At 39.2% G+C, this 27,629-nt stretch overlaps 1 protein-coding gene across 1 annotated transcript in view; it reads left to right on the top strand.

Annotated features, from left to right (window-relative positions):
• LOC140281757 (ADAMTS-like protein 1) overlaps positions 1–27,629 on the top strand; it is an 89,926-nt gene that overhangs the window by 38,878 nt on the left and 23,419 nt on the right. Inside the window, exon 2 of the mRNA XM_072376247.1 lies at positions 2,166–2,282. Within this exon, the coding sequence (XP_072232348.1) occupies positions 2,166–2,282 (117 nt within the window). The remainder of the gene's footprint in view (positions 1–2,165; positions 2,283–27,629) is intronic.

Here is a 27,629-nt window from a genome sequence, read left to right as displayed (position 1 = left end):
TCACAAATATTAGACGAGTCTTCACACTTATTCATCTCATTTCTGATTGGCAGACTCCACATGTACATTGTCTTTTATTCATCTTTAGAAATAGAATAAGAAAATTGTTACATGTGGCGCCGCAGCTGCCACATCTGCCTGTACGAGGATGCCATTGCCAACATTGACTTACATGTTGTTACAGAAGCCAATAAGCTAAGTGACTCCAGCTAAGCAGTGCTGATTGTTGGGCTTTAAACTAGATTTCATTTGTCTTATTTGAGTCCATTCCAGGCGTCTTTCCCACAGAAAGCTGGGGTAAGTTTTGCTGCAGTTGCTTAGCACCACTTTATTTACACCCTGCAGCCCCCCTACAATGTGAAAAAGTGCCCCAAACCCACATTTCCCGCTCTGTTTTGCACTGCTTTGGCACATGCCCAGGAGGCAGGCAGTTGACCCGGTTCATTACAGGGTGTTTATGACCCACAGAGAGCAGCTGAGGGCCCCTGCACTGAATTTGTGCATCTGCGAGAATGCGGGCCCTGCTGTGCTGCTAATGGGGCCTGTCCAAGATTCCCCTCACTCCTCCCCACCAACCTCCCATGAAGACAAGGGTGACTACATCTTGTAATATCAGATCTCTTGCTCTGTGAATTCCGGTAGAGCCTGTAACAATTTGCTTTATCATACAGTAAGGCATGTGTGGTTAAGACAACAAACCAAAAAATAAAAAAAACCATACAAGGCTCATTCAGTGATTGCAAGGAGAAACGGCGGTTCTACTTAATTTCATTTAGGCTACACATTACTGAAGAGCATGGTGTTGAAATTTTATAGAAACATTATGGTGCAAGTAACAAAATACCTGTTATGAACTTTAAAAACAGACAAAAACTGTGCTGTCAATGTTGCACACACTCATATTCTCTTCGTGATGATATTCATGCATGAAAAATGACAGGAGTCATAACACTTTATGTTAACCAAGAAGTTCAAAGGTTTAAACTTACTCTCACATCTCTGTTTGCCAGGGTTATTTCTGTATGAAGTGGATGGAATGAGTTGAACAAATGTCAACTGCTGTGGACATCTTTAAATGCCAGCCTTCTCGTTCCAATGTCTCACAAGCATTTTGCTTCAGAAAGTCCATGTGATGTGATTTACATATAATGATGTAAAAAAACACATCACATGGACTTACTTTTTTATACTATACATCACACCTCTTACCACCTTCTGTCTGAAAGGCTTCTTTACAGCTTTGTTAATCATGATAATTAGATGATTTAAAAATAAATTATTTTGTATTTTGCATTAGGCTGCATTGCTACATAAACTCCTGTTGAAGTACGGACCAGAGAAAAGAAATAAATCCAACCACACAGGTTTACAGTAAGTGAAATGCATAGGCCTAACATTCAAACAAACCTCTTTTGAGCATCTCTCATTGGCTACTGCTTGACTACCAGGTTCAGGAGGGAAACCCAGACATCCCTCTCGCCAGCGACACTCTCCAGCTCCTTCTGGGGTTCCCAAGGTGTTCCCAGGCCAGAAGAGATATTTAATCCCTCCAGGAAATTCTGCGTCTGCCCCAGGGCCTCCTCCCAGTTGGACGTGCCTGAAAAACCTCTATTGGGAGGTGACCAGGTGGCATCCTATCCAGATGCCCAAATGCCTCAGCTGGCTCTTTTCTATGTAATGGGGCAACGGCTGCACTTACTCTTGAACAAGATCCAGAGATACTTAAACTCCTCTGTCTGAGTCTGAGGCGGGGTCTCATCCTACCGGGTTACTGAAGACCAAATAGTTTTGTATACCATAAACTCCAGAAGATTGGAGAAACTGAGTCGGCTATGAAATGTAAAACTTATAGTAGTTTTAATGCTGTACAAATACAGTTCCCTATTCACTTGTTAGATTAATGGTCTGTTTTGCCAAAGCCAATATGGCGGACACATTGACATGTCACAGCAAAGAGCTGAGGTAGTAAATGTTGTGTCTGTGGGGTTAGACTGATGTAGACTGATATGTACATGCTATCTTGAATCCACCTTAACAATACCAAACAAAGGGAAATCCATAATCTGAACGAATATCTTGGCTGTTCCGTGCAGTTCTGTCACAGATCACAGATCTAGAGTTGTACTGACATAAAGTTTTTTATCAACTGTATCTTTGTTTGTCAGGTTTCTGTGTGGGCCAACGATGGGGATGCAGTGTTCATTCGGGAGTTCACTCTGATTCGGCGAGATCACCTTCCTGAAGAGCCTCTCCACGATGCCAGCCAAAAACCAGAAGACCCGGTAAGTTCTTCATTAGGATCTACGGACCTCACCGTGTTGTCATATGGGTGAAGCCCAACTTCAGATCTCCAATTTCTTTGCAGCTTCTATAGAAAATACATTTTGTAAAAGGTCTCAGATAAAACTAAATCAGCCGGTAAATCATTTGCAATGTGCTTATATAAGTCGCCACACCAGAGCATTGAGAAATAAACTATGTTGCACCTCAGTAATGAATGCAAATGATTAATAATTGTGGGACCTCAGGAGAAGAGGCGTAGGCTGTATGCAGGCTGACTTGGCTTGACATGAAACAGGGCAGCACATGCAAACACACACATTTTACACTCATGGCATGTCCGAGGGTGGGGTGCATTTTTTTCACCACGTTACTCCCACCTTGTCGTCACCTTTGAGGAGACATGAATCTTTCCCGTAGCAGCTTTCCCAAACCAGTATCTCACCCAGATGCTTTATCAGATTGGCTGCGAGGGAGGGTTGAGCTGCTATTGTCTCGCATATCGATGTAAAGCTCACATATTTCATAATTTCTTTGTAAAGGGATGGGTCCTGGCTCATTTTTTAGAGAAATATGTTAAAACTGATCAAAGGCTTTTAAACATTATTATGTTATCAATAACAGGACAGCTATCTAGGGCTGAAGTTTAATGTTTCTCTTTATAATTTGTTGCTAGAACATTATGTTTTTGACCTGGCTATGTTCAGGCTTTTCTGGTTTGCGTGCATTATTTCTATAACTATATGGACTCAGCAGTGATGCATAAGGTGAAAAGTTCTTCTGACACGCCTTTCATAAGTTTCCATGCTTCAGTGAAAGATTCTTTTGTCCTTAATATACTGAATATTCAACTGTTTTCAGTGGACTTTGAGCAATATTTACAATGACATTACGTTTTAAATGAAAGATCTGCTTGAACTTGCCGTCACACCAGGTTCATGAGAGATTATGTGACAATTTACAGTCAGTTAAAGAAGGAGATCAAATTTCCATCTGGACGTGCCTTCAGAAAAATTCTTATTTCCTCTGCAAAGGCTGCGTTAATAATATCTTACATGACATCTCTGTAAGTGTTAAATTTGTCTGTATTTTTGCATTTTTACGTGGTCTTTTATACCCAAAAGCAGACCTCATGGAAAAGCAATTTAAAAACTCTATTAGGAGTCAAGAATTTAAACACTGTAGTACTTTCTGATCGTAATGTAGTTAGAAACCACAAACGGCTGTCTTTACAACTTTTGGATTTTATCTCACAGAAGTGATTTATGATGCACTGACCCAAAGCAATTTTTTAAAATTAAGGGATTAGTAGAGATTTCCAAACCAGCGTCACACAGAGGTTATTTATTTATTATAGGCTCATACATTCTGTATTTCTCTAATCCAAACCTCAGTTGCTCTACACACTATAGGTTTTAATAGAAGGACACTGCTTGCATAATATTCACCCCTTACAGACTGGTTCTTTGGTTGTGACAAAATATTGTGTTTTGAAATGCTCAATTTTTCTTGAAAATGTGTATCTGTCTTCTTCTAACAGAACTTTGAGAGAAAGCAGCATTACAACTTTATTAAAAGAGAGGAAAATGTGAATGCAGTATGAATTTTGTTGTAAATTCGGGTCATAAAAGAAGATATGATCAGTTAAACTGGATGCAAAAAATATTGTCTTAAGTATTTCACTAAATAATGGAACATGAAAGCACAATCCGCTGTGATATCTACTGGATAAAGGAGATGAGGAGCCAAACTTGTGTTTCCTTTCACCACTCAGCTGGTTTCAGTCTCTGTGCCTGTGGCTCTTCAATGTTGGTTCAAGGTTCAATATCAAGCTTGAATCCAACCCAATGTAAAGGCAGCTTAATTAGCAAGCAACACAGGAGGCAGCTCTCAGACTCCAAAGCATATTCTTTTTCTCCTGTTTAACTTTCATGACTTTGTTCCAGGGTCAGTTGGTGGGCAGCTGACCTCCCCAGCACCCTTCACCCTATCCCCCAAGAGGGACTTAGAAGAATTGTTCTCTGTGAAGGAAAGTGTTTTTCCTGGCAGCCTCAGTGGAAGCTACTCCGATGGAATATAGCTGTCTTATACAGCTAAGGCCGAACATGCCTTTGTAATTGAACCCATATTCATTTTGTGATGGCATGCATGTTCTGCAGAGCTTCAGTAATGTCAGCATCTATAAACAGATATTAAGTGTATTGGGTTGAGAAGTTCCTGATTCAAAATACGCAAGGGGTCTGATGGCTGAAATGTTGGCTGCTAAGTCTGAGAAAGTATGTGTTTGTGTGTGTAACAGGACTGAATGAATAAGACTGTGAAGACTAACACACAACCAGCTCATAAATCCAGCTTCAGCTATTCCCATTAATGTTTTGGCCTTGAACTTTTTTTTTCTTTTTTTTCCAACATACTGAAAGCGTGTCACGTGTTTATTGGCAAAGAGGTAACTGGTCTTGATATGTGGAACTTAATCTTTTTAAAAGCCATACACAGGTGTCAGCCACTACTCAACACTGGCGTGTCCGGCAGACAATGAGAAAAAATTAAGCAGGAAAGAGGAAAAAAGTAGCTGCAGATTCTCTGCGGATTCTCTTAGAAGTATTATTATTGGGATTTATGACCATTAGGCAGCAATATAAAAATTTAAATATCGTAAAATAGTGTATAATATTGTAGCTAAGATGTTAGCAAACAGATGTTTATGTCCATGTAAGATGATTACATGGACATAAAACAACATTGGCACACATACTTATTTGAAGTCATGTTTTAGTCCACTTAATTGATATCAGTCTTTTTGTTTAAACCCATATATATATAAAAACAAATGTGGTAGAAATGACCAAGCCACAGCAAGCCCTTTACTTGCAAGAAGCTCATCTGTGTTGATTTGTCAGTCTATCCATCTTATGCTTGAAAAACTGCCCGCAAACCTGCAGGCAACTTGTTGCACCTGCAACTTGTCTAAGCAGAGATCCCTCGATCTCCCTCACCCCAGCCACCTTCTTCAGCTCTTCTGAGGACACAGAGCTTTACCCAAGTCGTATATATAATCTATCCTGCGGGTTCAGGGTCTGCCCTGATGCCTCCCTTCCAGGGGAACATGTCCCACAGGAGTCAGGAAAGCATCATGACCAGCTGGTTCGTTTCAGTGCGGAAGAACAACAACTCCCAGATGCCTGAGCTCCTCACCCTATCCCTAAGGTTGACCCAGCCACCCTGCGGAGAAAGCTTTATTCAGCTGCTTGTTTTGGACATCCCATTTTTTTTCACTTCCGACAGTTCATAACCAAAGGTGAGGGTTGGAACATAGATCGACAAGTAAATCATCACCTGCAACTTCTGATGCTAACTCAAGAACAAGACCGCAAGTAAAACTCCTTAAACTCCTCCACTTGAGGCAGAGTCTCTCCGCCAACGTGGAGTGAGCAATCCACCTCTTCTGACTAAGCACCATGGCCTCTGACTCTGAGGTGCTAATTCTCATCGCAACTGCTTCACGCTTTGTTGCAAATCACCCCAGTGGATTTTCCACTCAGTGAAGCCAACAGGACCACATCATCTGCAAAAAGCAAAATTGCAACCCTAAGCTGATCGAACTGGATACCCTCCGCCCCTTGGCTGCTTCTAGAAATTCTGTCCATGAAAGTTATGAACAGAATCTGTGAAGTTACGATCAGAAGCGGAGTCCAACACATACCAGAAATGAGTCTGACTTACTGCCAGCAATGCGAACCAAGCTCTCCCTTCAAATTGACATTACAGGAAAAGCACTGATCAGCTGTCTGGACTCAGTGTGCATGCTTGCTTAGAGTAATTTTAAACCTTCACAGTGGTAACCATCTATGTCACTCTCAGGCTCTGCAGACAGCCTTTTTTTCAATGCAGACAGATACTTCTTCAAAAAGCTACCAATGCTGACAACAACTGGTTTTATAGCAAAGAACCAAAAACCAGAAATAGCAAAGCAACACAGCTGAAAAGCACTTAGTTTAACTGCATCACAAAGCAGATGGTTGTCCTTTTTGACTTCTGTTTAAACCATGCTGAACAAAGCTAATAGATAAACCACAATAGATAACAAGAACATATTAATGAAGAGCGTACAGAGATCAACGTTCAGCCCTTTGCTGGGGTACTTGATGGAACGTGAGCTATCTTTCTGTAAAATGTCCAACAGTTCTTTGCCCTGTAAAACATTTTACTCACACTGAGGTCCAGGATGCGCTGATTGCTGCTTTGGGCCACATTTTGTGTTAAAAACATCAAGAACAACCAGAATATTACGGGTTGAGTCAGTTAAGTGGCTGTTAATGCCAGTCATTAGAGTCACTTTGTAGTAATGACTAGAGGCCTGTTGGAGGACACTTCCACTTTGCCTGTCTTCACATGTTTCATGGCTTGATGGTAACATCTTCTTGGTCAAATGTTTTATCTTCTCTCTTTTCATCCATCTCATCTTTTGGATAGGTGTTGAAAATGTTATTCAGCATCTCTTCCTTTCTATCCTCAAGTCATCACATGCCAAGTAACCCAGGTTTAATGTCTTCACATGCTCAATTGGACCTCAGGCAGCAACCGTCAAGGCTTTTTTTTTTTTTTGGTCATGTCTTTTGGAGTTGAGAGGTCAACGAGAACAAGAGCCGACGTGGTTCTGGTTTTTGGCAGGGTGTCAGGGTTGGGAGTAATTGTGGTTGGGCTAGTAAGACGAAGGGCTAGTTGGGGTGGCAATAATGGGGAGCGCTGAGTGGCCATGGCAGCAGCAGCGGCTTGCAGACAGAGAGGCCCATTGCTCCGATGCGTGCTGACTTGGCAGCTGTGTTTTGTATGGAGTGCCAGGTGGAAAGGGCAATAGTCTTGCACAATTAAACACATCATTTGTCTTCATTAAAAGGATGGACATGTTAGCTTTGGCAGACGTAGAGGATATTTAGGCTTAAGTTTGTTTTTGTTTTTTTCACAGTATGTGATTTTACCCCTTGGTCATGTCATTTCAAGTTAAAAGCTTCAGGGCATTGCTGGGCCTCCAACTTTATGAAATTGACTTACATTTGGCAAATACATATAACTTTTACAACCTTAAAAGTCATTTTTTGTATGTTTATGTTAACAGAGGCACATGCGTGGATTTGCAGGTCTGTTGGCATTTGCTATTTTTCTAGGATTGCATAAACAGGCTAAAGACAGAGCTAACCTGACTCTCCGCTGACATCAGTAACTATGTGGACTGGGCCCATATGAGAAGTCATCTGTGTCCAGGTTCTCCTCAGGATTGGGCATGAACATGGTTGTTCAAGGTTGTTTGGTTATCTTGGATGATTTGATTACAAATGGACAGCTTTAAATGCATCTTGGGTGTCTTTTTATGACTGACGCTTCCCTTCGCTAAATGCAACAGTCAGTCAACTGGATTTCAGTTAATCTATTAATGTTTCTACATTCAAAGACCGATTGTAGACATTTAACTTCTTTCAGATCGGCCTGAGTCACATCAATGGCTGGATTATAACAATCCCGTTATATGGGTTTGATGTGAAATTAGACGGAAACGAAAGATACAGAATACATGACATTTAAATTTGTAAAGCTAGAAATGCCTATAATTGCACCTTTGGTGATTAAAGACACACAAACATTTTTAACTCTTCAGTTTTCATTCTGAGCCCGTCTCTCTGCAGAGAAGAAAAAACAGAAACTCCAAAAACCATTCAGTTTGCATTAAAAAGTAACTATAATACTGTATTAAATGTATTACTATGGCCTCTGTGTGTTTTGTAATAAAACAGCTCTAAAGATTTTGAGCTTGTAGTAAAGGTTTGCATCGAGGGGCTGCAAGGCAGACAGCGCTTTGGCTCTGATCTCTCAGCTGTTGTGTTCACTGTTGCAGCAAAATGAACACAAACAAGACCCACGAGGTCATATGTGAACGATATATCCTGCCTTCAAACTGAGGTTTATTAAGAATCATTATCTTTTAAATTTTTGAAACACTGACTGTCATGAAAAAAAAAAAAAATTAGCAGAGCCCCTGCTGCATGTAGATGGTCCAAATGTTGTGCAGAACACAAATGTGATCTGAAAGATCAGATCTCATCTCACTTCAGTGTGAACAGCAACTATGTGCCAAACTGACTCATCTGCAGGTGGTAGATCCCTATTTGTTCTTAGACAAGAAAGTAGTCCTAACTTTTCAAATTCTCAGCAGGATGATAGATATTTATATTTCTTCATACTTTTGACTTTAAATTAGACATATTATGCTATTTTTTAAGAAGCTGACACAGTTTCCTGAGGTATTTGAGAGATATAACCTGATTTATTCAAAGCACCACAGATACACCATTCAGGAGCCCCCTTTTATTGTTTGGGGCTAAAACACTAAATTCGTCTGTCACCTTTTGACTTCATAAAACGCTTTACTTTTATGTGTGTTGTTGAAGTTATTAAAGGAAAACGTTAAAAGCTGTTGCTAATTTGGGCTAAGAAAAAGGGATAAAAGAAAATTGAAGAATGCCAATTACAAGTCCGATTTCCTTGTTGGTGTATGAATCATCAGATAAAACAAAGGAGTTGTAGTGGAGCTGTAAGTGAACTTTCCAACTACTGATGAAAATGTTGTTCATCAAAGCAGAAAGCAGGGGCAAAAGAGTTTTGACTTATGACCTCCAAGGTACTGCAAATGCGGCATCATTTTGAAGTTGACTTTGGGTGGAGGTAGTATTTACTCTCCACCACAAAGTTTTCACAAATTTTTAATTTTGTTGGCCCGGTAGTGAAAAAGGATTCATTGTATAGATATTGTTAAGATTCACCATTTCTTTGTAAATAATTCACCACATGCAGGGGTGTTAAAGTGGTGCAGAGGAGCAGGACACCGTCATGCTGTCATTGTGGACGTATGTAGTCTCTCATGCACTTCCTTCTCATCTTAATAAAAAGTACACCGTGTCCTGTCATTGTTTAGGGAAATCCTGTTTGTTCTCATGTATACATACATTGACATTCTTGTAGAAAAAGCATTACTCCACACTACATTACTAACTGAATTGTTTATTACAAACTCAGTCTCTATCCACGCTGTCCCTAGTTTGGAAAACATTGAGTCCAACAAGTCAATTTATTACTACCGTGACTGCAGTTTTCTGTAGATACGTCTGATTGGTTTTGCATAGCCAACAGTTTTGAATAGATTAGTTTAAATTTGTTTGTGACAGCTCATAAAACCCATTTTTTGTGCTTGATATGATTTTCATTTTCTTTTGGGGAAAGAGAAAGAACTGAAAATGAAAGCGGTGGAGAGGGAGAATCTGCCTTTCTGGCTTTTTCGCCTTGGCAGGCAGACTGGTGTTTGACGTATACGAATGCTGTTTTGAGGCCTGGTCCCAGCACTCCTGCAGAAAGTGCTGAGTGCTGGTGAATGTGGTGTAAAGCCACGTGGCTTTGGACTGGGGATCTTTCTCTCGCCCCTGTGTTTGTTCCACCGGCATATGTGTTCAGTAAATCCTTGGCCAACACTATGCCACAGCGAATATCTCTCTCTGCTTGATGTGGTCTCACATCAGCGCGCTGTGGGTACTCAAGTGGTGCTGCTGAGGTAATACCACCAGGGACAAAGCCTCACCACAACACCCACATAACAAATGTTGGTTTGTGTGAATCCAGGCAGCTATTAGTGTGTCTGTTGCTGGCTACCGCTTCATGCACACTCCCATCTGCGGAGACTTACAAAGCTTACCCTCATGTAATCCCATAGTTGTTTGTGTTTGCATGCTGACATGTGTGCAACTTAGGCTGTGCTATAGGGAAATCCATATGTCTTTGATTTCTGGAGCCTTTAGAGTTCAACACTATCACATGCCACCTTGCACAAATCCATGTTTTTGATTAAAGATGGAATTATCCCCCCTCCGGTTATAGCTCCTCTCCCTCTGCAATATTTGCTCCTCATTAAGCGTGTGAGGACACGCACACATTTTCTGGGCGAGATTTCTGATTGTTTACATTTCATTCCCCGTTGCAGATGTTTGTATTCTTCTCCACGTCTGGCATGCATTTACACAGGCATGCACAGACGCAAACACAGAGACACTCCCACAACAATAGAGATGTGCTGAAGCCAACAACTCTTTGCTCTGGGCTTTGGCTCTGCACAAACTAATTGGCTCCAAATTGTGGTGATTGTTACTATTAGGCCTTATTTTTTAATGCTGTATGTGTGTTTGGGCACGTGTAGGAGATTATTCAAGGTATTTGTCATAAATGTGGTTTCATTCTCGTTGAATTAGGGCGTAGTAAGCCTAGTTAAATTATACTTCAGTCTTCAAAACAAGGATATTGCAGCCAAATTTTAACATTGAGCTATTATTTTGGATGTAAAACCCCCAACTACTATAACTCTCTGTCTTTAGTACCTTAAAAAATAAGTTTACTTCCAAATAAAACTGTCATGGTCAAGTTGTTTTTCATCCTGTGGTTCCCGAATTGAAATAAACTGCAGGGAGGCAGTTATGTGCTAACTTTGATAACTGATGTAGCACTCCAGTCTAAGCTTCTGTAGAAGTCCACAGTGTACATTTGGCTCAGACAGCCTGGAGTATGTAGCCAATCTCCAGTGTAAGCAACAGTGTTAACCTGAGTTACAGCATTAATTATCTGCTGCTGAAGGATCCCTGCCACCCATGCAGAGCAGAGTTGAGGTTAAGCAGTGGGCAAGCTGCAACCCAAAGCGTGTTCCTGTCTTTCATGTGGTCTCAGATTGCTCTGCATGGCGGTGGGTAGATATGTACAGCACAGTACTAGAGCAAACATACGCACGCCCCATTTTTCTTTGTTTTTCACTGGTACTGGTAGGACTGGCCCACTTTTTCCAGTCCAGTTAGTTGGTGGACTCGAAGAAGGCACTTCAAGTGAAAGGGGTTTAGTAGTTATGTGTATGTTGGCCCAGAGTTGCAAAACTCAACAAAACCAAAAACACAACAAACAATCGGAAAAAACTACCGCAAAAAGGAAAACATTTCACAAAATACAACGTAGAAGAAAAAACAATGAAACAGAAGATGCTAACACTTCGCAAATACATAACATGCAAAAACGTTTCAGAAAACTCAAAGACTCAACTATGAGAAGGTGTTTGACGAGAGCTCTGTTTGTTGTTGTTATCTGTTTTGTGTTATATGGAATATTTTTGTGTTTTCTAAGTTCTGGTGAGGTTTTTTTTGTTGTTTTTTTCCCGCTTCTTGTGCAGCTTGTTTTGGCTCGGCTGCTATCCCAAAAGTTGTCTCTGTGAGTGTTACAGAGGCAATATGCTCTGTTTCTGTTTTTTTTTTTTTTAACATTCGATTGCTGTTTGTTGTTTTTGCATTCATCCATTTAAGCTTTAGGCTACCATCAGCTATGCCCCTCTGGTTCTAGATAACAATGAAATCTGTGTTTCATCAATGGAATCTAACTGAATTTATGTAGGACATAAAGAAACCTTTGAGTTTCATACTTGAGAGATTTTGAATTTCACAACTCAAAATCTTTGGTTACATATATGGTTACACAGCACTTTTGAAATCATTCAATGTATTTTGAAAGAAGGATTTGATCTGAACGTGGTGGTCTCCCTCTGGTCCAAGCTGAGCACCAATCACGGCAAACTGGTGCAAGCACTGGTAAACATGAGAAAATCAGGGTTGTGTGTGTGGACTCTACATCAAATGCATTCACTTACTTAAGCTCATACTCCCTGCACATACTCACAGTTTTTTGCTCTCAGGGAGAGAATGTAATCTGTTCACAAACCACAAAATTGAAAAATGACCCTGACACTCTTCCAAGCTGAAAAGTCAGCAGTCCTTGCAACACAAGAAGGCGTACTTAAACCAAATCTTTATACAACACAGAGGTAAGTCTTTGACTTGAAATAAGCACAATTTAAGGATCTCTTGAGGTTGTGTTCCTCTGAATATCTGTCTCTCCTCTGCAAACATTTCCATGCTTACACACACTTAAGCTTTCTGCCGGACACAAAGCAGTGAAGACTAACTTTCTTTGAGTGTGCAGTACATGCGAGCCCACACAGCACACCCAGGCTTTCTTCTTATTTGGGCTTTCATGCTTTTATTAGACAGCAGTGGGAAAACTGATCTAGTTGACCAACCTGCAACAAAGTCTCTGATAGGTTACTAAAACAGTAGCATATTATACTTGTAACAAATATAGAAATGTTAAAGTGCTGTATGTGTGCTTCTCCATAGAGATGTAATATTGACTTCTTAAATACAATATGATAGAAATCTTCCTTAAGGCTACTACCACTCCCCTCAGAGTCTGACAATGACTAAATATGTCAGAAAATCCTGGTGACATATCACTGCATATATACATTCTTAATCATTCTTAAATTTTCTGATTTTGTCGGCCAGATGGATTGACCATTGTGATTACCTTTAGTATAAATTGACCTGTTTTAACTTTTACTTCTCTTTAGCTTTGTTTACATGGAGCTTCTGTGGTGATATTTTCCCAAAAAAAATTACACTGCCATGAAACAGTATTGAGAAAGATAATGGAATCAAGATGTGGTCAACAATGACTAAAACGTGGGACTGGGTAATCAAGCTGTGGCCACACTTTCAATCTAGGATGAAACAGCATGAACTGATAGGTGGTTTTCTATCCATTTTTTATACTTACTTAATCCGATGGAGGGTACGGCTTTTTACAGGTCTGTCCATTTTGTGAATTTAGCAAATAAAAGTAACTATATAGTTCATCTATATTCTTAAAAAACACATTTTCATAGCTTGGCTAATGATTTCAAATCTAAAGAGTCCCAAAATAGTCTCTGTGACTCAGTCTCTGTCCTTAGTGTGAAGCAGATAGAAAGACTAAACCAACATCATCCTTCCTTGCATGGATCTAGTTAATCAGGCATTTCTTCTGCATCTCCATATATGCATTGCGATGTAGTGTCCAAGGTTTATCCAGCATTCCTGCTGGACAAAGTAGAAAAATTACCCATTTTCAATGGTGTTTGTATTTTAAAATGTGCGCTTTAAGTAGTCAAATTAATTGTCTCTTTCTAATCGTGACACCGCAAATGAATATAGGATATCATTATTATTTATTCCAAGATTGAAAATTAAATTAGACAAAATCAAATGTAGCCATCACTCATGGGAGATATTGCCATATAGGAGCTTGATATTGTAAGTGTAACAAAACAGCATATTTCAATGCTGTGGTCACAGCTTTGTAATCACATTCCCACATAATATTAACCCATGGGCAAGTTTTAATTATCTCATTCCCACACATTAGTTATCTGTGGCCACAACTTAGAAATGTGTGGACAGGCATTAATATTTCTCCCACTGAAACCACTACAAAGGCTATAGTGTTAAGACAAATGGTACAAGAGTATTAGTATTACAACAACATTGTATTACAACAATGTCGTGTTGTCACATTGAAATGTTGCACAACAGTCATTTGGCAGTTGTTCAACTTTATTATCATTTTCTGAACTTCTGTTTTTCGTTCGTTTGGATTTTGAAGTTTTGGTGTTATTGTTTTTTTTTTCTTTTCAAAGTGGGCACTGGCACTGCATTTATGTATTCCAACACTAATAATTGTTCAGATCACTGTATACTTGCATTGTTCAGACCAATCAACCTCTCCAGAAGGTTCCTCATATACTGGGAGAACCTATTCTGAGTTAGGAGCTAAAACACCTGCAGGTACTGCGATGCAGACACAAGACCGAGGAGGCCCTTCCTTCGAAAGTTCTGAAAATAAAAAAAGCTGCTATGGTTTGATTCTGCTTAATAAATGAGCTCGCATAAAGGAGATATGTAGGCATTGCAGTCAGAGCTGCATATTTCTGACAAGAACAAACTATAATCCTAAAATGATTTGAGAAATTCTAAAAAAATATTACCTACAAAAACATACACTGTTGTTTTAGCCAAAGCCAGGAGGGAAAGTTGGCAAAAGTGTCAGACTGTATGACTATTTCAGTTAATCGGGTTATCACTGCCCCATCATTAAAGCACAGGTAGATCTATGATTAGGCTAAAATATTGTCCTTACAGTTGTATATCCTGTTTTTGGTGTGTTTCAAGCAGATGTTGGGGTATGTTTACAGATTTCTAAACTCATTCTTTTAGCTGAAACCCTGTTTTTTTTCACTATGGGAGACAAGAGAAGCATAAACAAAATTCCGAACTGTCAGTCGGTGTGCTTGCTAATGTCTGAGTTAATTTTCTAAGAGATCCATGCGATAAAATGTTGAAGGGAATGTATGAAATGCACTAGACTAACAGTTTTCTTTTTTTCAATTATTATGATAAAACAATTTTATTGTTATTCATAAATCTTGCAAGGTCAGTCAGTGCAATTTTCACTGCTTTAATCAATTTGTTTTGGATAAGCAGTTTCTTCTCCTGACTTTCTGTTCCTAACTCTTGAACGTAAATATGACATCCCCTTGCTGTGCAGGCACTGGCCTTTTTTTTCTTCTTCCAATTTTACAAAATAAAGTTGCACGATCATTAGGTTGTGTTTTAAACAATGTTGGCCTCTAATCTCAAACATAACTTGCACCTGAGCAAGAAGAGTTTATAGAGCAAGTTACTCCAATGATGTACCCTTGTAAGAGGGGATTTACTTTGTGACACTGAAAACCCAGTGTTAGATCTGGACCACAAATCCTGCTCTGCACTGAAGGCCCCAGGTGCTTCAGGGGATGCACATCCTCCCATAACAGACTTTGCAGACTTCCTTTTCCCTTGTGTTTCTTTTTTTTTTTTCTGATCCTGAACCGAATCATAATGAAAGGTGACCCAGCGGAGTATTGAAGCTCCAAGATTTATGAGGCCTATAGTGAACGATGAAAGTCTTGTAATGAAAACATTGTCCGGAGGCGTCGGGCTGGGAGCCAGGGTGTTAGCTGACTAAAAACAACCATTCAGTCTGGTGTAACATTGTCCCTCGATGAAACGTCTGCATTGTCTTGTTATACGGTGTGTCTGTAAAGATAATCTATATGTGATTTATTATGTTAATCTTCACAATGCCGTGGAGCCAATGTAAAGCCATCAATCATTTGATTGCTGAAGAAATCATTAATATTACACAGAAACCAAGAGCTCAAGTGAAGAAGTCTTTTCCTCTGCTTTTTCATTTTGACCCCTACAATATGGAGCACTGTGATACTTCCTCAAAGCTAAGAATGTGCTGTTCGGTTGTGATTTGTGGCGTCTTTGGTTTTACAGGTTGAACCACAGGCAAATGAGCCTTATTTCTCACAATCAGCTTTTCTGAATGAACTCACTGAGATAATGATAGGGGCTGCAACACCGATGAGCTCTTCTTCTACTCCATCTTTCACTATGATGCCAATGGTGATTGAGTGATGGGAAGTGGTGGTAATGGGGATAAGGAAAAAGGTTTAAGGCCTGGCGCTCTTTTGCCCTCAATTGCATGGCGGCGCGCGGCAAAAGACACCAATTAGAGAGGGGAGCAGAGTGAAGCGGTAGTTGATGAGCTCAGCCTGCGGCTCCTGTCTGGCCCACACAAAATGCAGCACTCAAACAGGGGCCCCTCTAGCTGATTTTCTTCTCAGATCATGTTTGTGTGTGTCCTTACTGTGTGTCTCCAAGCATTTGATGACGTGAGCAAAGCGAGAGAACAGTGTTTTTGTTTAGAGTAGCCGCTAATGATTTAAAATGTGTACATGTGTGTGTGTGATGTATGGGCATGTTTGCTCTGTCTATGGGTGGGAGAGAAGATTTATTTCAACACCCTCTCATTTTGTGTCTGATGCCAGAAGCTATGGGTTTGTGTAAACCTCTACCATACTTGAGAGAACTTAGACCACCCCAAACGTATGTCTCATCAGAATGTGGCATCGTCCATTGGACTTTTTATAGGTGCATGTGTGTGTCCAAGGCGGAGGGTGAAGCAGAATGTTTTTTCCTATTTTCTCCTACTTTCCTCAGACTGCTGTTAAGGTCAGAGTCAAATAAGAGAAGTTAAAAAACACATTTATGGGAGAAACTCCACAGTCTTCACTACCTGTTTGAAAGCTTCAGTGTCAAGCTTGTAATTTTATGTCTCAGACACAAGATGCTGCTCTTGAGCCACTGTGGGGAGAACTGGGCAGGTAACTGACAAGATAGCAGTTACCTGCAGTTGTTTCAGATAAGAAGAAGTGAGGAAACTATCAGATTTCTGACACCGATTTGGAATCAAATTATTTTTCTTGTGAAATGATATTCAGAAATCTATTATACTTTGTTCGTCTTTGTCAAATCGCTGTGTAATAACGGATAAAATGAAATCACTAATCGCTTTTAGATTAAATTAATTTTTCAGGTTGTTGACCCTGCTTATAGCACAAAGAGAAGGGACAAAAGTTCTACTTACACTTGTTTTTACGTGTTTCTGGTGTTACATTTATTGTGGGAACTTGTATCTGTGCCTGAAAATTTTTGGATCCCAAAAGACGATCGACAGTTTTTGGTTTTATTTCTTTGTTTTTTGAACGGTGTTTGTTGTTGCTGTCCTGCCAGTTTTTTTTTTTTTTTGCTCTGTTCTGCCCAGCCTAATCAGTTTTTTGTTATTTAATGCATTTAGTTAACATTAATACATTAGTAGATGTTTTATCTAAAGGAAACCAAGATTTTCGCTGCTGTAGCCCTGAAATTATGGATCCAACGGTTGTGTTAAGCAGGCTTCCTGTTTTTAAGTCTCATCTGAAAATACATTACTATGCCTTTGCTTTTAATTCAGCATGAGTTGAATTTTGTTTGTTATTTGGGGTTGGCAACCATTTGTCTTGAAATGTTAAACATTATTTTGAATGCTTGCATTTTAACTCTTATTTATTTTTAAAATCACCAATCTGCCAACAAAACGCTACCTCATAAGTTAAGTTATGGTTAATCATACTGGCGAATTAGTCCTTTTTTTGCTGTTGTAGTTTCTAGTTTTACTTAGATGTGGCCTTAGATCATTTGTATAGCTTTACACATTTTATGGCTTCTCTTTATATTTGGCATAATAAACTTGATATTTAGGAACAGGATATGTTTTTCTAATATTTGCTTTCTATGAAGTTTTTGTGAACATCTAAGAAGAGAAATTCCATACTGCAGTTCCTTCACTACAGTACAAATAATTCCATCTGGATGAGAGAAAGCATTAAGTCCCTGAGCAGCTCCCAGTAGTTTTTAAAGATAGGCTAAAAAATAACCTCCTCTGCCTTCGTGGTCATCCTCCCCTTTCCTGCTTTTCACTTTTACTGCCTGAGCAGCTTTCGACACAACGACGCAATCACTTCTCTGGTTGGGAGTTCACTACAGTAGCATATTTAGACAGCTGTAAGCCTGAAAGCTCTCGGGAAAACATGGTAGAGGTTTTTTTTTATGTGGGAGGAGGATGAAATGGGGGTTAGCTGATCCACTGCAGCTCTTTTCCTGTGCGGTTACTCTTCAGTCATGCTTCCAAATGTTTCCTCTCTTTCCCCCTCACCTGGACAAGCTTTGACTCGACACCAGTCTTAAAGGAGGACTCACGAGGTTACTTTTCATGAGCATGCGCTTGGTGATTCCGCTATGTAAACTGTGAAGGAGAAAGTCAATGTAATTTCCCTGTTTCAACAGTAATATAAAGGAACATAGCCCAAGGTGTGAGTCTTGCAATATAAACTGGATATTCTCAAAGTGTGTGTAAGAGAGCCATGTATTTTTTGGCGTGCAAATGAGCACAGTACACAGTTTCTATTCACACACATACAGATACACCCCCCCACACACACACACGTGTGCACACACACACACACACAAACAGTCTCTGTTTTGCTTTTTTCTTTGTTACTCTTACAAAGTAATAATGGAGATTCAGTCTCCCAGGCCAAACAGCAACTTTTCATTATTGCACAAATCCCAATAGTCTAATAAATAATGCTCCCCCCAACCATCTTAAAGAAATTAAAAACATTACTTGTTTTGTTTTGTGTACTGCTCATGACCTTGTGAGCTCACTGCATTTATAAAGGTACATCATTGATCTGTTTGCTTCAGACCATAGGCCATCTGTCACCTCGACTAAATACATATGCCATTAGCCTCTCAGATAAATGAGCCAATGTTGCAAATGTTATGTTTGCACAATCGCGACAAAAATGAAGAAAACATGTGAGCAAAGCTGCCCCTTGAGCACAATCACGACAACAAATAATCTAACCTTTCAAAGAAAGAGTGCGTCATAGCTTCCATGACCAAACTATTCATTTAGACTGAGATATGTGAAAATATCACAACCTTTTCTACACCTCTGGGCCAGTGATGGAGAAAGCTGTTGCTTTTTTGTGTTACTGACATGTAGTTTTACACAAATAATGTAGTGTTAAGAATTCTTGTTTATTTCACTTTTATGTATTTGGGCACAACAATGACTTGATTGGGAGGTTTGGGTTCAAACAACTGTTCTGCTTTGTTGGAATTGTCACCATAAAGGCCATTTGTTCACGCTTTAAAGATATAAATCTGACTCTTGGTTTTCAAAATGGCAATCAGCTGCCTCCCATGTTTGGTTGAGACACATTTCCACCACCTTGTGCAGACATTGTTGCTCTATAAGACTAACATCACCTGTCATTCTCCTTTATATTTTTGATGCTACAGTGATTTGTCAATTAATAACCAATGCTGTTTGTAATCTTATGGTTGACTGTCTAAGAGTCCAGTCCATATAGGACACTCCTCTAACATGGCTGAAAATATCTATTGTAGCTTAAACATCACAAAGACATATGATCTGACAGTTCTAGTTTTTCCCTGAGCTGATTGATTGCTCCACTCAGCTACCAGGATAACATTTGATCTACTCTTTCGTGATACCTCCACTGTTTCACCCCTGGTTGCACCTACAGCAGTGATGTCAGCTACTTTCTTTTGCCATTGTCTGGTCATAATTCTTGGATTTAGAGTCTATCAAAATTTTGCTTGGTGCTGCCACAACTGCGTCTTATCTTTTTTTTTCCAACCCAAAGCTGAGCTTTGTGACTCATCTTCACTGTTTGGCAAGAGATCGAGGGGAAATTTGGAGGCAAGGATAAGCATTTTTTCTTAAGTCATGTTTATCTTGAGGCTTTGGTAAAAAGCTATAATGTGTCTCGTGGGTCATATTTCGTTTTTGACCTGAGTGAGCACTCCATATTAGATATGCCAGTGGTTTTGGAAAAGAAGGGCGGGGTGGCAGGAGAGTGAGTGTATTTTCCATATAGATCTGTGAACTGCTTACTGGATTTAGACAGCTTAAAGGCTATGCAGTGAATTTCAGACAAGTAGGGTGGAAAGAGAAAAGAAGACTTGATAGAGTGACAGCTTGAAACTGAGTGAAGCTTGAAGAGAAAAACTTCACATGAAATTAAAGTGTATATGGGTCAGTTGATTCATGTTGTCTTTTTCCAATCCTTTTTTTTTTTTTTGCAGTGCTTGTCCATGATCTGAGTTTATGTGTCTCTTCTTCACATTCTTGTCTTTTCTCATCACATTGTGTGAACAAAGATTGCAAAAAATGGGCCTAATTAAATTGGAATCAGTTTGAGACAGACTCAACTGGCTACTGGGAATGAATATCATCATTCTTGGACCTTTTTGCGGACAGTTGTGTCTGTTATGCGTAAGGCGATTACAAAAGCATATGGATGAGGAATGCTTGATTGTAGAGCTTAGCTGTGGCAGGCTGACGGACAGCTTCCTCTCTCTGCATGTGAGTCCTGCAGGACAAAGCCCAGTTGGTGTGTGGATGTGTGACTACTTAAAAGAACTGTCAGCAGTCCTGGCACAGTGGCAAGCTGTGAACAGTGAGGTATATGACGTCAGGGCATATTTCATGTGGGCCATATGTTCCCAAACACGGGGAAATAAGTTTTTTAGATTGTGAACAGATATTTAAAGGTAATTTAGATATTTTGTTGTTAACTTTTGTTAACTTCCGTGTAGCCTACAAAGTCATTTAGAAAAATAAGTCAAATATACCAGGGTACCAGTAGGAACAGTAAGTTTCACTCAAAGTATTGGCCTTATTAGCAGAAATAGCTTATCTCGGGCATTTTGTCCACAAACTAATGACTTAATCTTCCTGAATGTATTTTTTTCTTTCATGCACAGCTCTTTCACTTTTAACGTGGTTGAGAGTTTTCTTGCCTGTTTCAACTCCCCCATCAAACATTTCAAAAAGGTTAATTTCTGGACTTTGACTAATCCTCTACATAACCATCCATTTCCTCTTTCTAAGCCATTCCTCGGTACGTTTGCTGTAGTGGTGTGCTGAGGATTGTTGTCCTAATAAGAAGTCGGCTTCTGATTAAACGTCAGCTTTGGAACAAGCATTATCCTTGAGCACTCTTTGATATGATGCAGAGTTCTTTGGTGATCCAGTGACTGCCAGCTCTCCCGTCTCCAATGACAAATCAAACAGTTCTTCTCATTAAAAGTTGTTTTTCTCTTACACTAAACATATCTACCGTTCCTGTAGCCGTACATATACAAATGTATTAACCAATCTTTATTATAACCTTTCACGAGTAAAATCCTTTGAATGAAAATGAACAGTTTCAAAAGCCCTTTTAGCTTTTGTTAAACTGTTACCTTTTCAATAACTTTTCAGTGCTTATTTGTTCTTGTGAAACAAAATTAGCTCACTATCGAATTAGCCTGCCACCTATTGCATATTTGCTGAATTCTGCAGCTTCAGGAAAATCCAGTCTGTTTCAGGGCAAAGTCAGTGCAACATCAGAAAAATATTATTGTTCATGTTATTCTTTTGGTCGATTGGTCGGTGCAGTCAACAAGTTGAATATAGGCCTGACATATCTATGCATCCCTATTTTCTTCCTACACGAATAAACAATGATGATTTGGTGGATGCGTTACATTATATTATCTTTTTTCTGGAGACACATTTCAACTATAACCGCATGTTTGTTTGTTAGAATATGTTGGAAATATCTATCAGTTACCTGTTTTTACACCTGTATTTTTATAATGAGGAGCAACGACTGAGGTCTAAGGCAATTTTCTTTAGTTTTAGACTAGTCAGTAAGAGCCAATGTGTTTAAACTGGAGATAAACCATCATCAAAATGTGAGCAATTGCTTGAAATGTCTTGAGTGCAATCTTGTTGTATGCATATGGAAGATTTATTGAACTTCATTATTTCACACAGAGAATTGAGACAATGTGCTCGAGGTCATTCTATTTATTTTTTAATTGTTTCCATATTTGTGGACCACAAGGAACTGAAGTACACACGTCCCTTTGCACTCCATGTAATTGCATCATTATTTAACTAAGTGAAAAATGTCAGATTTTAGAGGACGCTCCATAGATTAAAGCCTGCTTTGACCACCTCTTATCATGTCGCTATCACTTTTCCTGATTGTCTCAGAGCCAAAGATAACACACAATACATTTTCCACGATGAGAAACACATGTTAACGATGTGACTTTATTTTTAGGGTTAAAAACTGAAACCCCAGCTGAGAGAAGCATATACAGGGGATCAGGCACATCTTTTGTGGCTTCAGATTGCTTTGAGTGTAACAACTCCACACTCACACATCATGAGTAATAAGCTGCTGAGACAAACCAGGTGCCTTTTTATTTGGAGGCGCTCCTCTGTGTCTGTGGTTGAATTGTTGTTCTCGTTTTGCCATCACGAAGGAGAGCCTGTTCCTTGTCTGCTTTGCAGCTTTGATCATTGCCACTAATTTGTCTTAAACTCTCACAGACTGGACTTATTTATCTATTGCACAATCCATAAAGCTCTACATCACTCACAACGCCCCAGTGTACATTGCATTTATTAAAGCCATTTTTGCACAATTCCACTCTGCTGCTGAACACTTTACAGGTTAAGTGCTGACTGGAATGACAATGAAAACTCCTTGATTGTGCCTCTCTCTTGCCTCGGCCTTATTCATGCAGATTAGCTATTTCATTCTCTTTCTCCCCTCTCTCATACTGTTTTCTTTCTAAGCTGCTGTGGACCCTAACATGTCCCTATATGTCATATTTACCATTCTGAAATCCTGATGGAGACTTTTCAGCCAAAAAGATTGGATTTCACAGTGTTGATTACTGGAAATGGCGTAGTATTTTTTCTTAATAACAGAAGGCTTCCCAGACAAGCTGTCCAGGGTTTTTATTTATCAAGAGTCACAGGAACTGGCTCTACCTCAGAGGGAATAAAATGTGGTCCATGCTGAAGATAAAGAGAGATGCTTTTGGCTGTTATAAGAAAGACAGAATAGTTTTCAGATTCAGAGTAGCAGAAGTATTCCACCTTTACTCCAACTCTTACATGTGCTCTCAGAGCACGAGCTGTGTTTGAACATGCTTTACAACATGCTTTACAGACAAACAAAAAAAATTCTTCCTTACCCCAAAGCCATTAAACAGGACATGTGTAACTGAAGCTTAATTTGTTTTGAAATGCACGAGGAAACCAAAACAAATTAGCCACTCGGACAGGAAGGAATTCACAAAGAAGATGGATGACGAGGGCAGGATGCATGTCAAATGTGAACAACCCCTGATGGACCCGTGATGTCCTCTGTTTAGTTTCACAGGACCAGGAGGGAGAGAATGTGCAATCAGTGCTGCCATACGTCTTCTTCAGCCATAAAAAGAAAAGAGCGCTTTAATTTTTTTCATGGATTTACGAGTATTAACGTTTGATACTATGGGTTGTTCTTGTTCTGTTATTTTAATGTATAGTTTTATACGCAACCGCTGAGAAAATATGTATGTTTATGTATGGTTTTAAATCAAATTCAATCAAACTTTGGAAAAGCACTCAACCTTCATCACTGTTCACAGCATCCGCTTGGCTCTTTTGGAGTGATGGCTCGTTTGATTGTTAAATATGGGAAACTTTTACCTTTGCTGCAAGGTAAGAAAAAGGTATTTTTTTCCTTTTTAGATAGATAGAGCTGGCAGACATGATTAAAGAGTATAAATTGCATTACATTCTCCCTCAAAGTCTGAGTGGTCCAAATCCAGATATGAATTTCTTTTTGGACTTGAAAAACAACTTTTCCATCAAATCCATTTTAGAAATGATATTTCTTATATTAATTCTAAGTCCTTTATTATTGTGTCTACTGCAAATGCAGTATTAATGTTTGTGTATTTCTTGCCAAAAGGGTGCAATAAACTGGCAATCCTAAATGGTAAGGATTTGATTGCCCACATTTATCTGACGTGGTCTCCTTCCACTGTCATGATGATGTTTTTGCAGGAACAGTTGAAAACATTACACTAGTTAACAATCAGGTCTAAGACACAACATGCCAAAAGCTAACATCACCTGTACATTCTGAACTGGTTTCAAATGTGTTATGTACTCAACTGTTTACATAAAATATTGATTATATCTGCTTATAATAATAATCTGGTTTGACTGATTTCCAAAAATGAAGTACAGTTTCAAAAAGCCTATGTAAACCTATCTGAAAAGCTCTGATTCCAGATGATAGGGCAATATGGTCTGTATTTTGAAGCACAGGGGATCAACCCGATGCTGGCTGGTCCATAAATAAGCCGCAGCGCTTAGCGTCTGCCCAGATCTGGATTCAGGTCCCACGCTCCCCGTTTCCTTCTAGCCCACCTTGGCGGGCCAGTTTAACAGACTCCAGCGGCTTTACATGGCTAATTTATGCCCATCCCTTCTTTCATACCCTCTTTAAAACGTCACAGTTGCTGTGATGGGTGAAAGAAAGGATGTGGAGTGTGTGGGATTGAGGTCAGGGTTGGGGGAGTTGGTGTGGTAGTGAAACCCTGATGGAGTTAGCCTGTGCATTCACCAGAAAGCTGCTAAAACATGTGCTAATGGGAAAAGCTTGGTGCTGAGAACGTATGAGCGCTGCCTCAGGAAGCAGTAAATGTCACTGCTGATTCTTAATTACGTGCCTTATCCCTCTGCTGCGCTGTCGGCTGCATGTGGGAGACATAATCAGGTGGGATCACATGGTGGTTACTGGCTTATTCAGTATGTCACCATAAAGAGTTCAGCAAATTTTTAAGAAATATTACAGCATGAGTATAGAAGTGATTGCCATTTCAAGAAAGCTCCATAAATAGAATGTTGTTTGTGTTCTTTAGAAACACTATTCAGATTTCTAATGAAGAAATTTGTTTCACATGTTTATGCCTCCCTTGAGACAGCTTCTAATGTCTTTGGCGATTTGGCCTTAAAGTAACACCATCATCAAGTGAGAATTTCAATTTGTCCAATGCTTTGTTTTATGATCGGCAAAGATAACGACATTACCATCAGCCACAGCTGTGCTTTGGTATCTGTTTATATCTTCTTTTAGATTAATTTAGCTCTCAAGACTTGCTCACACTTGTCCATGTTTTATATTCTTTGGCCTGGTTTTTTAGTTGATGTTGAAACTATTGTAAGCCATCCAGCATAACCTCACAGGTTGTTCCAGGGCAACGCAAGCTGACAGGCCTTATTATGTGCTTCAGAAACAAATCATTTTGTTTTCATTCATGCTGTGAGATGTTTTGGGACCAAGATCCAGGTAGAACAAATGTCTTTTTCTGCAGAGCAGTGGGACGATCTGCAGCTAGAACTGCAGATCTCTTTGACTAAAAGCCACGTTGGTATTGGTCTTTACCTTGAGCACGTTATTTATCACATGACCTGTGTGCAACGCTGTTCATCCTCCCATCAAAAAACATGATATGGGATCCTACAAATGCATGCTCATGGCTTTGTGAATCTGTCATCTTCATTACCACCAGCTGCTGATGCCAAATATTCCCATCTTTTGCAAGACCCAGCAATCTAATTGACCACCTCAGGATGGAAGAACGAATGAAACATTGGCTTTATTAGCCTTGTGCTAATAAAAAAGTAAAGAAAAAATATGTCTATTTCAAAGCACAAGTTTTAACTGTCATGCTGCTTACTTTGATTTCTTCATACTTGTGTTAAACTGGATTGAGCTGATTGTCAGGGAACTACACCTTTATTTTAATGCTTTTTTTTTCTCTTTTTTGATGAGATGGGGAAGTGTGGTCTACTTTCAGCTGTAAGTCGTAAAATCTATGTCCTGGTAAAACATTTTAAACTGTGGTCCCGCAAGCTTTTTAAACACTGTCTTTAGTATAAATCATGCCTGAAGCACATGTACGCCATTTGGGGCTTGGGGGGGGGTGTCACCATTTATCCCGCTTGAATCATTTAAGTCTCTCTGTGGGAGCCAAGGGTTCGGGCTCTTGAGTGCAACTTAATGTCAGTCGCAGGTAACTTTAGCTTCATTTGTCTCTTATTCTGAGAACTCTGGGACTGTTAACTCAGGGCTTCACCTCATAATATGGCAATCTTTTAATTTGACCTCTTATTCAGCCACGGAGGAGTAGAGGAAAAGATCAGTTAGATTTCTGCTGCATCATTTTACTCTACAGTGAATGATGATAGAGACTGTCATGTTTTTCAAACTTGGAGGCTTATTCATTGGTTGGGGTCCCATTGCTGTGTCAAAAAGTGAAAACTGAAAGCATATTTTACTTGAGCTCTGTTTTCTGGATAAGGTTTAAAAACGCATTTAGGTGCAGCTGTGTGAAATTACTTGTATTGGCGTTATTTCTTTTTGCTCTGTGAAGTTGATTTGTGATAGTTTTTTCATTCTGGGGTATTTCGCTTTGTCTTGGCATGGACACATCTAAGATATCTAAGATACACATTCAGGTTTTTCATTTTACTACAGATCCTCCAGTGTCTACCGGTTCTAAATGAAAATGGCTTATTCAACTGGCTATTGAAAAGATCATTGTAATAATTGAAGTAAATGATGAAGTATTATTGAGACAGCTGTTAGTTCAATTTATTTACTTGGAAATTATGTGTTCTTTTAAAACTGTATGGAACACATGGAGCATGGATTTTTTTTAACGCCATTTTTCTTCTCTGAGTAGCTGTTCCTTATACTCCAAGTCTGAAATTTTCATTTTCAACCCAATCTCACCCCAGAACTTGTAATTATGGTATATTTACCTCAAGCAGAAACATTGTCAGTGTCATAATAACGCCGCAAAAACTGTGCAATGACAACATTTTCTTGACTTATTCCTTTCTCTTTATACAGAGATGCAACTTACGTCTCATAATGTGACAATGTTGACATGTGACACTTGGATAGACACCACACTTTTCACAAAAAACACAGTCCTTTTCACTTTTCTACTTCACTTGGACCCACGAGTCAAAAATAAATGATGGCTTTCATGGGTTGCGGTTTCCTAAATGTCACATGGACACTGCCCTCCATAAATCCAACACTCAAGGGTTGCTATACAATCTCGTAACTTTTAACAATGAATTGTGACACAACTAGGTTTTGGGGATGTGCACAGGCGTGCCTATTACACGGTTTCTAATGTGACTGGACTGCCACTCGTTTGAGCTTTGAATTTGGATTAATCCAGTTACTAATTGGATCTGGTTTTCGCAATATACATTGTTTTTAACCCAATTTACTGATAGAATGAATAGCTTCTATCTTTGTGGAAAAAATAGCTGCACCATAATGATTAAAGAACAGCTTTTTTTCAGTCAGAGGCTTCTTCAGCTTTGATGTGACAAAGAACGATACAGGTGGTCATTCCTACCCACAGATATTATGCTGCATAATGACTGTTTATAAAAATAAATGACTAATGACTGTTATCCGCTAATGTTATGAGCTACTACTGCAAGAATATAAATTCTCTTCCAGGATTAATAAATTATTTTCTGTTTAATTAATTAAAATGAATTATTTTGGCTTTGATGCTGTTGGGAGCTCCCTGCATTTAAAAAAAAAAAAGAATAATGTTTAAAAGTCTTATTTTCATGAAAGATATATAAAATATAATTAAAGGTTGTTCATTTGACAAGTGCTTATAAGGAGAAAGTGATCGCAGACGATGCTATGATACCTAACTTTTCTACTGCGCTCTCACCTATTTCATTTTGCACGTACAAACAAACATGCTGATGACGTGTTCTGTTGAGGATGGGCAAGTAAAAGAATATTATCAGCACATGATAAAATGTCACGTTTTAAGTTTTCTTTTTGTCATGTTTTCAGGTTTTTGTCATGTTTCCAGGTTAATTTCTTGTCATGTTTTTTCCCCTGTCACTTAGCTTCACTCAAGTCACCTGTTTTCTGTTTGCACCTCGTCACCAATCACCTTCCCGTATTTAGTTTCCAGGTTCACTCACAGTCATCGCAAAATCATCATCTTACCATTCATGCCACGTTTTGCCTGACGTCTTGACAGGTCAGGTTT

Source organism: Leuresthes tenuis, unplaced genomic scaffold (genome assembly GCF_036924035.1).
Source record: "Leuresthes tenuis unplaced genomic scaffold, fLeuTen1.0.hap1 SCAF_22, whole genome shotgun sequence".
Taxonomy (NCBI): Eukaryota; Metazoa; Chordata; class Actinopteri; order Atheriniformes; family Atherinopsidae; genus Leuresthes; species Leuresthes tenuis.
The sequence above is the reverse complement of the archived record's forward strand: the minus strand, read 5'-3'. Positions and strand labels throughout refer to the sequence as shown.